This window comes from Momordica charantia (assembly GCF_013281855.1).
Source record: "Momordica charantia cultivar OHB3-1 chromosome 4 unlocalized genomic scaffold, Mcharantia_2.0 BLBB01000004.1, whole genome shotgun sequence".
Taxonomy (NCBI): Eukaryota; Viridiplantae; Streptophyta; class Magnoliopsida; order Cucurbitales; family Cucurbitaceae; genus Momordica; species Momordica charantia.
Window position 1 is genome coordinate 20,718,728 of NW_028275162.1, and position 15,854 is coordinate 20,734,581.

The following is a 15,854-nucleotide window of genomic DNA, read 5'->3' on the forward strand; positions in this document are numbered from 1 at the left end:
TAAAAAACACGTCCATATTTCCATTTATATTTTCATGTATTTATGAGTTCGACATCATCATCAAATATAAATTGATATTTTCATAATATTATAAAAAAAATCGATAAAATATAAAAAACATATATATATATCAATAAAATATTACTAATGTAGACTTAATATTAATAATAATCATTTTTTCCTTTTCAGAGATGGTGAAATGCTTATTTGTTAATTTAAATATTTTATACGCATTTTTATTTTTATAATCTTTTCAGAAATAATATATATTGACATCGATATTTAATCGTATTTCCATTTGACATTTCCATAAAATTGAGATCTTGACAATTTTATCGACATCGATATTTAAAACTTTGATAAAAGAAAGTTATTGTTCCCCAATTTTTTCCTCAATTATCGTCATTTTTTATATTTATATTCGATTAAAGATTATAATTGGTAAGAGTAAGAAACAAATATAAACACGTAATGACCATTGGAAGTCTTTTTTATTATACCTTCTCTCTTCTCTTTTTATGATTTCCAAAAAGGAAAGAAGGGAAAATAGAAGAAAAGTATGTTTAATCATGAACTCTCTCTTTCTTTTATTTGGTTTATGAGATTTCAAGATGAATACTTTAATATTCGAGGTTTTAAAAGCTATTCTGAATAATCCTTTAAGTTCATCTAATCATTAGTGTTTATCTAATGGAATGTTGGCATCATAATGAACATAGTTATTGGACTATAATGTGACGATTTGAATCGAATTCGACATCGGTAGCGTTGATGATGGTGGCAATGACAAAGTTCATCGAAAAATAGGAGGAGAAGGAGATGGGAGGGAGGAAAAATGGGTGTGGAAAAGATGACGCATCATCTTGTCACCTCACAGTTGAATACAGAAATATAAATAAAAATTACTTTACCTGGCCACACAATCATATCCAATTAGAAAGTAACGAACACACCACATTTTAATTAGTCAACTAACGATCAATTAAACTTAGAGATAATTTAGAATTATTTTACAGACCTCAAAGGATTAAAGTGTATATTTTGAAATCAACGAACCAATGCCTAATTCAAATCTCGTAGACTAAAATTTGCATTTTTTAAATGATAATTCCTAAAATATTAGTGAAATTTCACACACGAGAAAGAAAGTTTTCAAAATCTTCTTTGTAATTGAAATAATCTTTGATCAGAATATTATTCACGTAAAATCAACAATAGAATAGCTCTCTAATTAGGAATATAATATAAATAATTCAAAATCAACCTTAGGATAGTCCGGAAGAAGGTATTTGGAGCAAGGAGTTATTAAATCTGAAGTTCTTTAATCTGCAAAATAAATTTGGAAGAGTTAATTAGTTGTTTAGTCTTCCTTTTAACTTTGGGATAAGGAATTATTTATCATGGATTTGTATAGGTTAGAGTTTTTATTTGCTGATTTTTTCATTACAATTTGATTGTAGTGTAGGATTAGAGCTAGATTTTAAAACCTTTTCAAATTTTAATTAATAAAGACTTGATCCATCAAGATAATTGGTTAGTTTTCTTTTTTATAAATATTTCAAACTAAAATACAATCCTTTTATTTAATATTTTGAAAGAAAAAAAAATAGATAATTAATTCTTTTATATTTGAAAAGTAATTACACTTGAGAAAATATGTTACTTTGACTGTCTAATTTAAAAAGTAATAGTTATTTTAATTTAAATATTAATTATTTTATTAATTTTATTTTAGTGAGTTCGAAATAAAATACCATTTATAATTTTGTTACTATGAATACGATTAATTTAAAAATTAAATATATTCTTTTATTTTAATATTTGTTAGCTTGAAATTATATACATATATATAAATCCAAAATAAACTACTCCTTATTTTAAATTATATATATTTCTTATACATGTCATTATTTAAATTTAAATATGAATAAAAGAGAAACAATAATTTCAAAATAAAATAACCTCTTCACCCAAAAGTTAAAATTAAATTTAAGTATTTAATTAATTGGATTGAATCAAATGTTAGAAACTTAATTATCTAGGTTTTGTATTCTTAAATTTGTTTTATAACTAGACTACATGTACATAAAATTGAATTATAGTTCATATAAATATATATTTTTCAATAAAAGACAATTATAAATAGTCATAATTATAATGGGAAACAATTGTATAAATCTACCACTAAAAAAAATTATTTTATAATTTAGAAAACTTCAATATTTACAATTAGGGCACGGAGAGATGAAATCAACTAATTTGTCAGAAAATTGAATCAATTAAATAAAAAAAAATTGAGGAAGAGATGAGAGAGTAATATGGTAGTAAAAAAGTGACGAGTGAAAAGAGAAATGACAGAAAATATATGTAAGGCGGTGGGGGCCATTTGAAGAAAGAGAAGAAAGAGGGGGAAATAAAGTGTGGAGTTGAATTCGAGGTTTATAAACTCCTCTCTCCAAACCAAGATTAAATTTATCCACTCCACTCAACTTCTTGCCTTAAAGACCACTAAAAGATTCGAGATTCAAATTTCCTCACATCTTACGCGTCATTTTTTCAGGCCTCAACTTTAACTTATTGAATCAATTTAAAACTTGAAGTTGTAATATTATCCATTTTAGATCCTTTAACTTTTGTAATGTTAGGTTTGGATTATAAGTAACCAGACTAGAACCAGCTTGTGTGCACATAAGAGCCTAACCCTACAATATAATTATGGGTATATAAGTAAAAGAATAATATTTTCTTTGATATGAGGCTGGTGAAACCGAAAGTAAAATCAGGAGAGCCTATTATCATTGTGGAAATATAGAGAGGACTGTTGCCTCTAATAACTGGTATTAAAGTCGTGCCCCAAACTTAGCCATGTTGATGGAATCATTTGGTGTTTGAACAAATAAAATTTTGTGAGCCTCTAAGATATAGCCATGTGTGACAATTATTATGAGTGTGTTAAAACGTATTTAACACCAAATTATCCTACCATGTAATGCATGATTGATCTCTATCATATACAAGGTGTGTTCAAAATTTTTTTTAAATAATAAACAAAGGAGATAACCTAGTAAAAGCAAGCTAGTGTGCTCTAGAGAAAAAAGATGTTAGCCTCAATAAGAGCAAGCTCTTAATGTGATCGAGAGTGATAGAATTAATGACTATTTGGACTATTTGAGGGGAGACATGGAGATGATCATAGGTATATAAATGAAGGACAACATCTTCAATAGAACGAAGTCTACTAATTGAAACCTTAGAGAAATTGTGGGTAGGTATGCAAACATCTCTTTATCAAATTTCTATGGATAACAATATATCTACTACATACTAAGAGCAAGCAAGTTTTTGCACTCCAGATAAAAGGAGTGAGCCTGGATAAGAGGAAGCTCTCGACATGACTGAAAGTGGTAGCTAGAATGAATGACTATTTGAGATGAAACTTAGTGATATTTTGTACAAGGGAAGGATTGTTGAAAGTACGACCAAAATCTCACATCGGCTAAAAAGGAGAAGATCATAAGTATATAAGTGAAGAAAAACATCGAATGAGGTAAAGAGCTGCAGTGCAAACGTCTCTTTTATCAAGTTTTTATGGACAAACAATACATCTTTTACACTAAGTAATAGGTTGGAACTTGGGACATTTCAATTCAACAAACCAACCTTGCAATCAAATAAGGTGAGCAATCACAAAGTTTGGATAACTTCAAATTTATAGCAAGGAAGCTCTTTTAAGGAATAGGAGTTTACTTTTAGGCAAGAAACAAGTGTGGTGAAGAAGTATTACTTGATTGAGAGCCTTACCCAATTTTCCCTATCAGTTGCAAGTGGATTAAGATGCTATCTAAATATCCATTTGTATTCTTTCAAAACTGATGACACATAACAAAAAGAAAAAAAACTATATCATTGGCTATAACAGATGTAATTCACAATTAGTCATGGAAAAAGCCCCAATCATGTACAAGTTGATCTTCTGCTATAGTTTTCCCTTCCCTTCCCCTTCCTTTTCTTTTCATTTTCTTTCCCTTTCTCTCCCTCTCCCTCTCTCTCTCTTCTCCTTCTCTCTCTTTCATTTTATTTTCTGCAGCATGTGCCAGACAAAGCTTTTGGATGTCAGCAATATGGCTTCCTTCTTTCTATGAGTTTGATGGCATCAGATCATAGAAAAGGAGAGATCAAACCCTTTACTTTCCACATGGCCCCCAGCATCATTTTCCATTTCCATATTTACAAGGGAAAAGGAAGAGAAAAAAACAAGACTGAGCTTTCTCTTACAGATCAGTTTCTAGAAGATCATCATTATCCTTTTGCTCTCCCATGGATGTTAGTCTTTTAACTAAGATATCTAAAGCTTCCTTCATCCACCAGTGTCTGCATACTTCTCTAGCTTCGGCTACAGTCATCTGAGAGTAAAAATCAAGTTCAACCCATATATTAGACACAATTGTATTGATGCAATACCATAACTAAGGTTTTCCAGATTTGAATTCTTGTGTTTATAATGAAATCGAAGATTTTCTTTAGGTTACGAGGACTTTAATTAATTGGAAAAAGTGAGTATGATTTTGGAAACGTACCCATATTCTCTGCCTAACATGTTTCTCTGGCCAGAGGTCAAGTTGCTCCTCAACCAATAATGGGAACATATAGCCTTCATAGTATGTGCCTTGGCTTTTGCTGATGAATCTCCAGTTTCCAAGTTGAGTCTGAGAAAACAGAGGCAAACCCATTTTAAAACTCAGCTTAAAGGAGTTATTGGGGACATTGATATTTGATTTGAAACTTTTCATGGCTTCAAAGAGAGTGTTGTTCCAAAACCAGAAATACAATGGAAAAAGAAAGACTTGCAATAGAACAGAAGACCCACCTCAACTTTGCCAAGAACCCCAGCTTCTTCAAGTGACTCTCTAGAAGCAGCTTGTTCCAAGGATTCATCAAGCTCCCAACCACCCTACAACAGGAAATGAAAAGGAAAAATCTCTTTAATGACGAGAACCAAATTGAAGAAAATAATTGAAATCATTGATATAAGTTGTTTCATTTCAGTACCTTGGGAAACATCAGGCCCTGACCCTTCTGAGAACTTATCACAAGCACCTCATATTCATCATCAATCTTCATCCCGTCCTCGCCACATTTGAATCTATAAGGTATACAACTGCAAGAACCCAACATTTCTCCACGTCAATCAAGAGAATTTCAGAAAAAACAAAAACAAACAGAACAAAAAATTGGATGTGAAAAGAGAAAGAAACAGCACCCACCCCACAACTTGGCGAAACCCCATATGATTATATCTCTGCAATTCCCTCCCAGTACGAGAAACCAAACAAGCCATCTTCTCAATTCTCGAAACACAACAAGAAATCAGAAACAGAATCTCCAAATCAAGCCAAGAAACCAGAGACCCGGATCGAATATTGGGCAATTTATGGAAGATTAAGATTAGAAAAAGGGGAAGGATGTGGTAGAATTGGATTGGAAAGGGTGGAGGGAAGGGGCGGGATATATATAGAAAAGGGGTGGTTGGTGTTGATGATGGGGATAACCGCGGGGACAAAAGTACGCGTAAAAAAGGGGGCGGATTGGAAGATAAAGGGGCACAGGTCTTTGTGAGCGTGCGATCAGCGTGGAGACAGCGTAAGCCCACAATGAAAGGAAGAGGGACACAGCGCCCACTTGAGGGGACGACTCGCATCGCCTTCTGGGCTCTAATTCACCTTCCGTGTCGTTTCCTTCAACAACTCATATGCGCCAGAGCCTTCAAAAATAACTTTATGACCGAAGAAATTTTAGTTGCGTTTTGATTGGTAATTAGAAAACGTAAATCTAAAATTAAGAAGAGTTTTATTTTTTATTTTTAGCGTTTTCAGAGGAGTGTTTGATAGCAAATTTGATAATTGAATGGTTCAACGTGTTTAATAATATATTTATAAACTATGAGTAGTTACAAACTAAATATTTATTAATTTATTTATTAACATTTTTTTTATAAATGGTGTATAATTATGTAATTTAGAATACATTTTTAATTTTAACAAATTTATAATATAAAGTAATATATTTATCAAAGTTTGTATCATTAATGTAATTATGCATCTTAAAATTTTCAAATTCTAAATCTGAAAATACTGAAAATATAAAAAAAATCGTTTTTCAGAATTTATACTATTTGGATCACAGTTTTCAAAAACAAATCTCTCAAATCTTGGAAACTTTATTCACTCAAGCCATTGGATTCAGTATATGTGAAAACAAAAGACAAAATCCGAATTTCCCACCAAATAGATCCTTATTAACTCAACCTAACTGATACGGTTTGAATTGAATTATAAATTTGTTTGAGTTGTGTTCATTCAAATAAATAAAAGTTGTATATATTTGTCGAAGGATTCACCTACAATCTGTTTGCGTTGAATTGAAATCGAAATTATTATTAATTTCGAAACTATTTCTCATATTTATTTTAATTTCATTTCATTCCATGATTTTTTATGGATTATTTATCTTATAAAGATTTTTAGAAATTACTTATAGTTTTTAGAATGGTTAAATCAGAACTAACTAAATCTAAATATTTTATGGTTGGATTAAGTTTAATATTGAATAAAAATTATTTAGTATGAATAAATTTAGACTTGGACAATTAGATTGGGTCAAAAAATACCTCAATCCAACCAATCACAGTCCCTGATTGGATGGAGAGGGAGTCTCCCATTTTGTTTTTATGGGAAACGTTGACTCCTTTGGGATTTATGGAGCTTGCAATTTTTGATTCCCAATAATTTCTCTCCCATGTTTGGGATTTGGAATATTAAATGCTTCCTCTTTTTATTTTATTTTGCATTTAATATTGTAATAAATGTAGGTAGGGGTGACCGACACGTACGTCGGTGTAAAAAAATGTTAAATATATTTAGTCATTTAATTTTTTTCAATTTAATTTCTATAATTTAAAAATTCTAAATTGAATCTTGTGTTTTAATATTTTTAAGTATATCGGTAAATGTTAAAGTTAATTGGTAATTGACATATATCTCAAATTAAGAGATTGTGAGTTCGATTCCCCATATCCACATATTGTGCTAAAAAAATTGGTAATAAATTGATGAATCAGAGATTAAAATGGAAAATTTTAAAGAGTAAAGACTAAATTGAAAAGTGTCGAAACGGAACTAAAAATACTTAGGAGGAAAAAAAGGATAATTACAAATTGTACCTTTACAATTAAATGCATTAAAAAGGGTTTTTGTTTTTATAATTTGCAGTTCAGAACTATTTTTAGAATACAAAGGTCTCATTGGAAAACATGACAAGAACTAGATTAGCTTGATTCAATTTTACATCATGGTTGGTTAATATAGTTATTTTGAAAAGCACTCATTCTTAAGAGTAATTAGAATGATTTTTACTTTACGTTCATAATTTTTTTTTTACTTTACCACAAATTGAAATATGGAGATTTGAACATCTGACTTGAAAAAAAAAGTAGGTATCAATTACTGTTAAACTATATTCATGTTATCTATTACTTACCATACCAAATTTGAGAATCAAAATAAAATCTAATATGTATGAGTAAAGTTTACGACTAAGAAAGGGAAAGAAATTTTATTTTACCAAAGTTTTTATAGGTGTTAAAAGGGACTTTTTTTTTTAGGTAAAAATTAGTCAACACATAATAACAATTATGATGTCCCCATTAAACCCAAAGTCAAATAAAATAAACCTTGAGCAATTTTATGATTGCAAGTGTTTGGAACTTTGAAAATGACAATTATACTATTTTTTAAATATATATATCTTAAAATAACTTCTTCTTCTTTTTTTTTTTTTTGGTCCCAAGTCCGTGTAGCCTTTTTCTTTCTGTAACTTTCCATTTGTACTTTTCAGTCTTTCATTTATTTTAACGAAATCACACTATAATTTGGATACTGTGAACGTGGTTGATAACGGTAAAAATAGAATCGAATTTAGTAACTGTTTCTTGTTTTTATTATTTCTTTTTCTTTCTTAATTAAAAAAAGGAAATAAATATTTTTTAACAACAAAAATAATGATCCAACAGTGCTATTCCTCAAAGATTAAAAACGAAAAACAATAAATTGAATATTACCGAACAGATCATTATACTCCGATTGTATTTCAATGGTATCTTTTATTTTAACATTTACTTTATGGTCCTATAATTTGAGACAAATATTTAGTTTTATACTTGATTATTATGTTAATTTTTTTTATTAATTATTTGACAAATAGATGATGTGACTTTGATTTTCAAGTATGTTAAGATTAATATACTAATGGGAGTATGTCAAGAAAGTACATATGCTAGTTGAGGTGTATATTGAGAGGGGCAAACTGCGAACATTGGAGTAATAATAACGGTAACGACCAAAATTTAATGTTTTTTCTTTTCTTTTAGTTGAGTGACCAAAATACACATCTTTTAAATTTAGAAACTAGAATAAAATAAATCTAAAATTTCTAAGGATCGTAATAGGGCTTAGGTTAAATGTAAAATTTAGTCACTAAACTTTCAAGATTGTATTTTATAGGTCCCTAAACTTAAAAGAATAGTTTTTGAAGTTTCAATTTAGTATCTCATAAGTCCGTGAAGTTTAAGAAATGTTCATAGGTCTTTGAATTTTAAATTTTGTGTTTAATGGGTCTTTATTATATTAGAAAGAAAATGTAAATTCACATACCTAATTAGAAGTAAAATTGAGAGGTGCGATTCGGCTTACACAAAATTCAATTTTGTATTTAATAGTTCCATGAATTTTATTAAGTATCAAATTTGACAAAGACCTATTAGAAACAAAATTCAAGAATCTAATAGACGCTTTTGAAACTTCGAAGACCTATTAAACAAAATTGAAACTTCGCCAACTTATTGCTAAACTTTCATATAATATTTCAGTTTTGCTTCCAGATCCAACGCAGACACAATGCAGTTGACTTAATTAAGACAATTCATGTAGATGTTCTATAAAATGCAATCTATAATTTTAACAATAAAGAAAATACTTTTATGGATAAGGTACCTATTAATATCTTAGGGTCGTTTGGTTCAAGGTTTCAAAAAAGATGTCTGGGATTAAGATGCTGGGATGAAGATACTTGGGAATAAGATGTCTGGGAAACAAAGAAAACAAAGATAACTGTGCTTGGTTGTATACATGTCCAGGATTAAGATGTCTGGAAATGAATTACATATATGTTTATTTTGTATGATTACTCTAGAAATATGCATTTTATGTCATTGTAAACATTGATTAATAACAAATCAAATTTAAATAAATAAATAAATTATATAAATTAAATTATTTTATATTAGCATTCTAAATTTTTAATTAACAATTTAGCTATATTGACAATTTAGCACAATAATCAATATTAATATTAAATGTTATTTAACTAAAATACAATATATACATATTTAGAGAAATGATATATTTGTATAAAGCTTTCACCCTTTAATAAATATGTTATAAATAATATATCTAAATTTATGTTGTGTTGATTTTATTTAACAATCAATCTTAATGACTATCATTTTATGTGTTTAACAAAATTGATCATTTTCATCTTATTAATTGCATCAATTAATTATATTTTTTATTTAAAAAATTAAGTATACACTTTAATTAATTCATTTATTACAATAGAATAATTAATTTGATACATTATTTGTAAAATTTTAATGTTGTTTTATTAATTATAAATTTAATTTAAATATTTTAACTAATTTTAATTAATTAATTTGAATAAATAATTACATTAAAAAATATTTAAATGAAGAGATATTTTGGCACAAAATTCATGGACAAATCCATGAATTGAGAGGAAAAGAAAGTCCTTGTCCATGGAAATAAGCTATTCCCAAGAAAAGATGATTTCAAATCTGTGTAACAAACAAGTGTTTTACTTTGTTCATGTCCATTCCCACCCAAAAAGCCCTCCAAAGAAATGGCCCCTTAAAAGTTGATGATTGAATTTCCGACTGAACTAACAGAAAGATAATGAAAAAAAATATTAAAAATATAAGTACTAAAATAAATAAATGTGACTTTTAAATAAAATAATAAAATAAATGTGAAAACTTAGGAATACAAATAAGATTTTAACCTCGTATGTTTATGAAAAAAAAAATCAAAGGAAATAAGCCGAATTAAGATGCATGCATCTCCAAAAGAAAGAATAATTAAGAATTAAGAAGAAAAAAGGAAGGAAAATTTGATGCGAGGCTTAAAAGTCTCAATAAATAGTCTTTCACACCTTATAAAAATCAGCTGTAAAAGAATAATGGGCATCCAAAAAACAATTGACACATTTTTTTTTATTTGGTAATTTTCAGTTATCTTCAAGAAGAACCACATCCATAGTTTTTCTAAACCACCATCATCACTTTATAATAATTCCCCTTTTGACATTGTTTCAAAATCAAACATTTATATTATAATTTAATTAATTCGAGTTCAATTTAGCTTTGAGATTGCTTTCAAACTCGTTTATTCTGTTTTCTTTTCACTTTTAATTTATTAAACTAGAAAAAAAAAAAAACAATTCTTGATTAATAACACTTCTATTATTTTAGTCAAATTTCCAAAAATCAGTTTTAAATTTCAGAAATATCGTGTTTTGTAAATTTGTGTTTATTCCGATGATTTATTTTAAATGAACTATTTCATAAAAATAAATAATAATAAAAAGTACAAATCGCCAATTAACTTACCGCAATTTAATAGAAAAGAGCACTAAAATAGATTTTAAATGGATATTTTTTTTCTTCCACTCTTATTCTATCCAATTGGGAAAGAAAATTAGTATTATAAAGTACTTATACTCTTTATTCACACCATATGTCTTTTTAAAAAATAATTATTTAATATTATTGTATCCCAAATCATTAAATAATGAATGAAAGTACTTATTCTCTTAGTTCACACCATATTTTTATCCTTTCATAAATAATTATTAGTGGATCTCATATCATTATTAAATGATGTTATGTGGTTGATAATGAAGTTCATACTCTTATAGAATTTTTTTTCCCTTATGCTGCTTCTCGCTACCATGTCATGTCAAATCAACATTTAAATGATAGTATTAATGACATAGACTTATTAGAATCAAAAGAAAAAATTCAATAATTTATTTATAGAAACATAAAAATTTAAAAGTGCTAAACAAAGTAACAATACATATCTAAAATTTTATTATTCCAGGGTGTCAGTTGAAAAATATTGTTTGGCCAAAACGAGTATAGCTAAGCGGCATTTAACATATAGTTCAGGTTGTGAATTTGATTCCCACCCTCACATGTTATAACAAAAAGTTATTATAATGAATAAACCACCACTCAACCCAAAAACTCAAGACCCATCAAGTGAAATCAATATAAATGGAGAGGAAACATGAACATAGGGGTTCGCTGATGGGTTGGATAAATTTAATTTATTTATATAGATTCTAACCGATTATGTTATTTTTGTAATTATTTTCCCATTCAAATAAATAAATCATCAAGTAAATCACATTTTCAATGCATGAATTTGAAGTATACATCAAAAAAATAAAATTTAAGTCGCATTCAAAGGAAGACTCAGCATTAGCAAAGCGTTTTCATTTGGAAACCTTTGACTTGGTCGTATGCTACTCCCACGTGCCACATACTTTAGAGTGTGAAATTATATCCGTATATTATACCTAATAAATAAATAGATATTTAAAAAAAACCAATAAATAAATAAATATGGACCCGCCCACTTTTTCAGAACATTTTGTCATTATTTCGTGTCTTTTATTATTTGGGTCCTTTTTTTTCTTTTTTTCTGTTAATGCCAAAATAGAATTGACTTGCAAAGACCCTTCAAAACCAAATTAATGGAGTAGTTGGGAACTCACCTCCTAAAAAGTTTTAATTTCAAAAATGCATGTGGTTGGCCTCTCACAAATTTCAACAACTATATGCACTATTATTTCTCGCCCCATATCCACTCGAAGTCAAATCAACTTCGAGATGAGTTATAAATTTTAAGGATTGGTCTGATTATATATCAGTTGACTAGCCGTTATTATTTAATTTTGGACGACGTACGTTTTCCAGATTCGTCGTCATGCAAATATTAAATTTGAGTGTTTGTTTGTTGATCTTAGTCTTTCGTTCTAATCAAGTAGTGTCACATTTTAAATTTACCTCACCAAATAAATTATGGTAGAAAATTAACATATTGATTCTAGAAATAATAAATAATTTGTGAATATGAAAAAGAGGAAATTTATTGGTGAGATGGGAAATGGATATAAAATACACCAATTTCCAATTGTGCGGCGGACAAGCTGCAAAAGCCATTGGTGAATTTTTGACATGATAACTTTTGGAATCTTCTCTCTCTTAATAAAAAAATTTAAAATAAAAATAAAAATTGTATCCGATTGTGATTGGACAAAATTATTTTGATGGTCGCTAGTTCTTCTCGTCCCATTGGATGTTTTTTAGCTAAATTTGGACATTTCCAAATATTTTTCTTTCTCAAATAGGTATTTTTTACACTTTATTCAAATTTGAGACTAAATATTTAAGATTAAAACTAACTTGTATAAGGGTAAAATGAATTTTCTGCTTATATTCTTATCAATTATCTCAACATTTTATATCTTTAATAATTATTCTAAAAATTATTATCATATCGGCATTCCATAAATTTTTTTATTGCATTCAGAACTATTCTAACAAAAGACCCTTAGAATCAACAAATTCAAAAAAAAAAAAAAAAACTGTCACACGCATGAAGGATGGAAAAATATAATTTGATCCATAATTTTTAAATTTACAATACATATAAAATGAATATGACATAAAATAGTATAAGATATAAACTATATTAAATTGACCGATTAAGCTTTCATATTGGTTTTAGTCGTTTTATGGGTTAGTTTTATGTAGACAATATTTTACTATGCCTATCACTTCATGTTCATATAATGTAATTAAATTAAATATAAGAAATAATGTAATGGAAATTATTTTAAAAGGTAGTTTTTGCCTTCATGAATTTGTTCTTATCAAAAGAAGCTAGATACAAGCGGCGGAAAATTTTAAAAATACTTAAAATAAATTTGTTGTCGCTTTCAATTTTGGACCAATTGATAAATAATGAGGTGGAGCTTGGAAATTTTAGCACCATTCTCTTTTATTTATTATTTCTATTAATGATATTTTAATTTCCCACTACCTCACGTGACATGGACACACTAAATTAATTTGTTTTTATGGCACCTTCTAAAGTTCCATGCAAAATCTTTATTTTTTAATTTAGTTTCTTCTCCATTTCTTAATTAGAATTTTCTAGATAAATTTTAGAGATTGGATAACGATTATGTTTTTTTCTGGATTTTAAAATTTTTGTATTTCACTATTGTTTATTTATTTATTTTGTAATTTACTTTTAACCAATTTTGAAATTCAAATCCTTCTATATAAAAAAAAACATATAAATCTAGCTTCTTCTTCTTTTTTTCACAATTTTTGTTGTTCTATTCATCCTATTAAATTCTTAGGGAGTTTCTTTTTTCAATAAAAAATATATTTTTAAAATTTCTAAATTTTTGTTAAGATTTTCAAAAACGCTTTTAGCTAGATTACAAAATAACGAAAATTAAGAGTAAATAAGCTTGGTGAAAAACCGCTATATTTTGTAAAACTCTTAAAATATCTTTTAGTCATCTTTGCAAAACTAAAAATAAATAGACATTTTCTAAAATAGGCGTCAAAATTTAGTCACCCATAAATTTCCATATAATTTAAACGATTGATATTTCCATATAATTTAAACCATTGATAATTCAAACAATCTAAATATTTTGTAAATTGAGAAGTTCTAGAGTACTAAAAAAATGTGAAATTTCTCTCTCTAGAACTCTCTTTTGTTGTTTTGTTTCAAATTTAAATGGTTCAAACCGACTAAATTTGAAAATTTTAAATTGTTTGAGAAACTTGAGAATGCTAAAAAAAATGTGCAAAATATTTCTCTTTTTTTTCATCACATCTAAGAAATTTGAATCTTTTTAATTCGAAAAGCTTGAAAAATACTCTAAAAAAATACACCAAATATACAATTTGGTAATCATAAATAAGCTTTTCCCCCCAAATATTTCCTTCTCATTATTGACTATCAAAAATTATTTTAGTTGTCTTCCTGATGGAGAGAAGTAATGATTATTGGAAAATAAGTTTCATTGATAATTTAATCTAAATCTAAATTAATTTTGAAACTTGATACCTAATCCTACTCATGCAACTATAAATATATAAATGTACTTGTTCATTAAGCATTTAAACCATAACTATAAGGTAAATGAACAATATACCTCATTGGAAGTTTTTGTTAAATAACTTTGGTTAAATTTTAATTTAATTAATCTCTCAATTTTGACATCTATTTAATTCCTAAATTTTTTAAAAAATGTATTTAATTAACCTTGTGTTAATTTTATTATAAAACATACAAAGTTCTTGAAATTAACATCATAATGTGTCTGTGCCAAGATATCAAGGTAAAAACATATATGAATAACTCATTATCTTGAAGTTGGAGGTTCAAATCCTCACCCCATGTTGATTAGTAATACATCCAATTGCATTAACAAGTGATTAATTTAAAATTATGTTAAAAATAAAAGTGATTAATTTGAAATGATATGGCAATAGGTGGTTTAAGGGAGCAAACTTTTCTGGATAAAATAATGAGAGGGAGGGAAAAAAAAGGTCTAGCTAGCCTATTTCTTTGATTCCATTGTACATAATTATTATTTTTCAATCTAATCAATATATCACGTCAATATTTAATTAGAAAATTTTAGAAATATTCCAAAACTAAATAGATATAACTACTAACATTTATGGATTAAATCTTGCAATTTAATTACTAATTTATCAACAAAATTTTTATATAAAATTCAAAAACAAAGATAAAATATTCAAAATAAAATAAATAGGAAACTTCTTAGAAAAACTTTATCCCCTTCTCTTCTCGCCGTATGGATGGATAGGCAGACAGTAAGAGGCCAAAAATAACCCAAAAGGCTGAATAAAATGCCTTAAAAAATAGATTAATATTATTTTACGCCATTTAAAAGAGACTTTTGGGCAAACGTGACCTATGCTTCATTTTTATAATTGACGTTCTTTGGAAATTATTGTAGATTAAAGAGATGGGTCCTATATATGAAAAATATTATAATATAAAGTTTCTAAATTTTCCACAACCTAATAAGTTAAATCATTTTTAAAATTTTTATCTATATAAATAATCAAAAGAAATGCTTATAATTTTAGGTCGTGTTGTTGTGTCTTCTTCAAAACCCTAAAAGCAATAATATCTTCTTCTCGAACCAATCCACAATATATTATATATATTAATGCCCAATTGATATTGTTAAGTAAAGAAATTAATTTTTTTTTTGAATTTAACGATTCTGGGAGGAAAGATTTGACCATCAAACTTTGAGATAGTAATAGGTATCTTATCTATTAACCTATGCTCGAATTGGCTAAAGAAATGAGACGTTTCTGTAATTTTGGTTGGTTAAATTATATAGTCAAAACTATAAGAATTTAAAATCGAAAAAAATATTATAGTTTTGATGTACGTATATATGCGTATGTTTGCTTGGGGTTGAACGTAAATAGTATTTTATAAGATTAAAGACTTTTTCATTCTACCTTATCTAAATATTGAAGAGATTCAAACGTGTGGATTATTATCACTGAAAGTTAAAATTAATTGTACTAGCCAAACAACCGAATTATACAAGGTAGTTGTGGAAAATCGTATTTGATTGAATTT

The 15,854-nt window shown here is 27.5% G+C and overlaps 1 protein-coding gene across 1 annotated transcript; it reads right to left on the minus strand.

The window, feature by feature from the left end:
* Nucleotides 1-3,880: 3,880 nt before the first annotated feature.
* On the minus strand, nucleotides 3,881-5,523 carry LOC111015550 (nudix hydrolase 17, mitochondrial). Its single transcript, XM_022290619.2, has 5 exons — nucleotides 5,265-5,523; nucleotides 5,050-5,158; nucleotides 4,868-4,951; nucleotides 4,578-4,706; nucleotides 3,881-4,403 (listed from the first exon to the last, which is right to left on the minus strand). The coding sequence occupies exons 1-5, from the start codon at nucleotides 5,336-5,338 to the stop codon at nucleotides 4,272-4,274; spliced, it is 528 nt and encodes a 175-aa protein (XP_022146311.2). The 5' UTR covers nucleotides 5,339-5,523; the 3' UTR covers nucleotides 3,881-4,271.
* Between the last annotated feature and the right edge of the window lie 10,331 nt (nucleotides 5,524-15,854).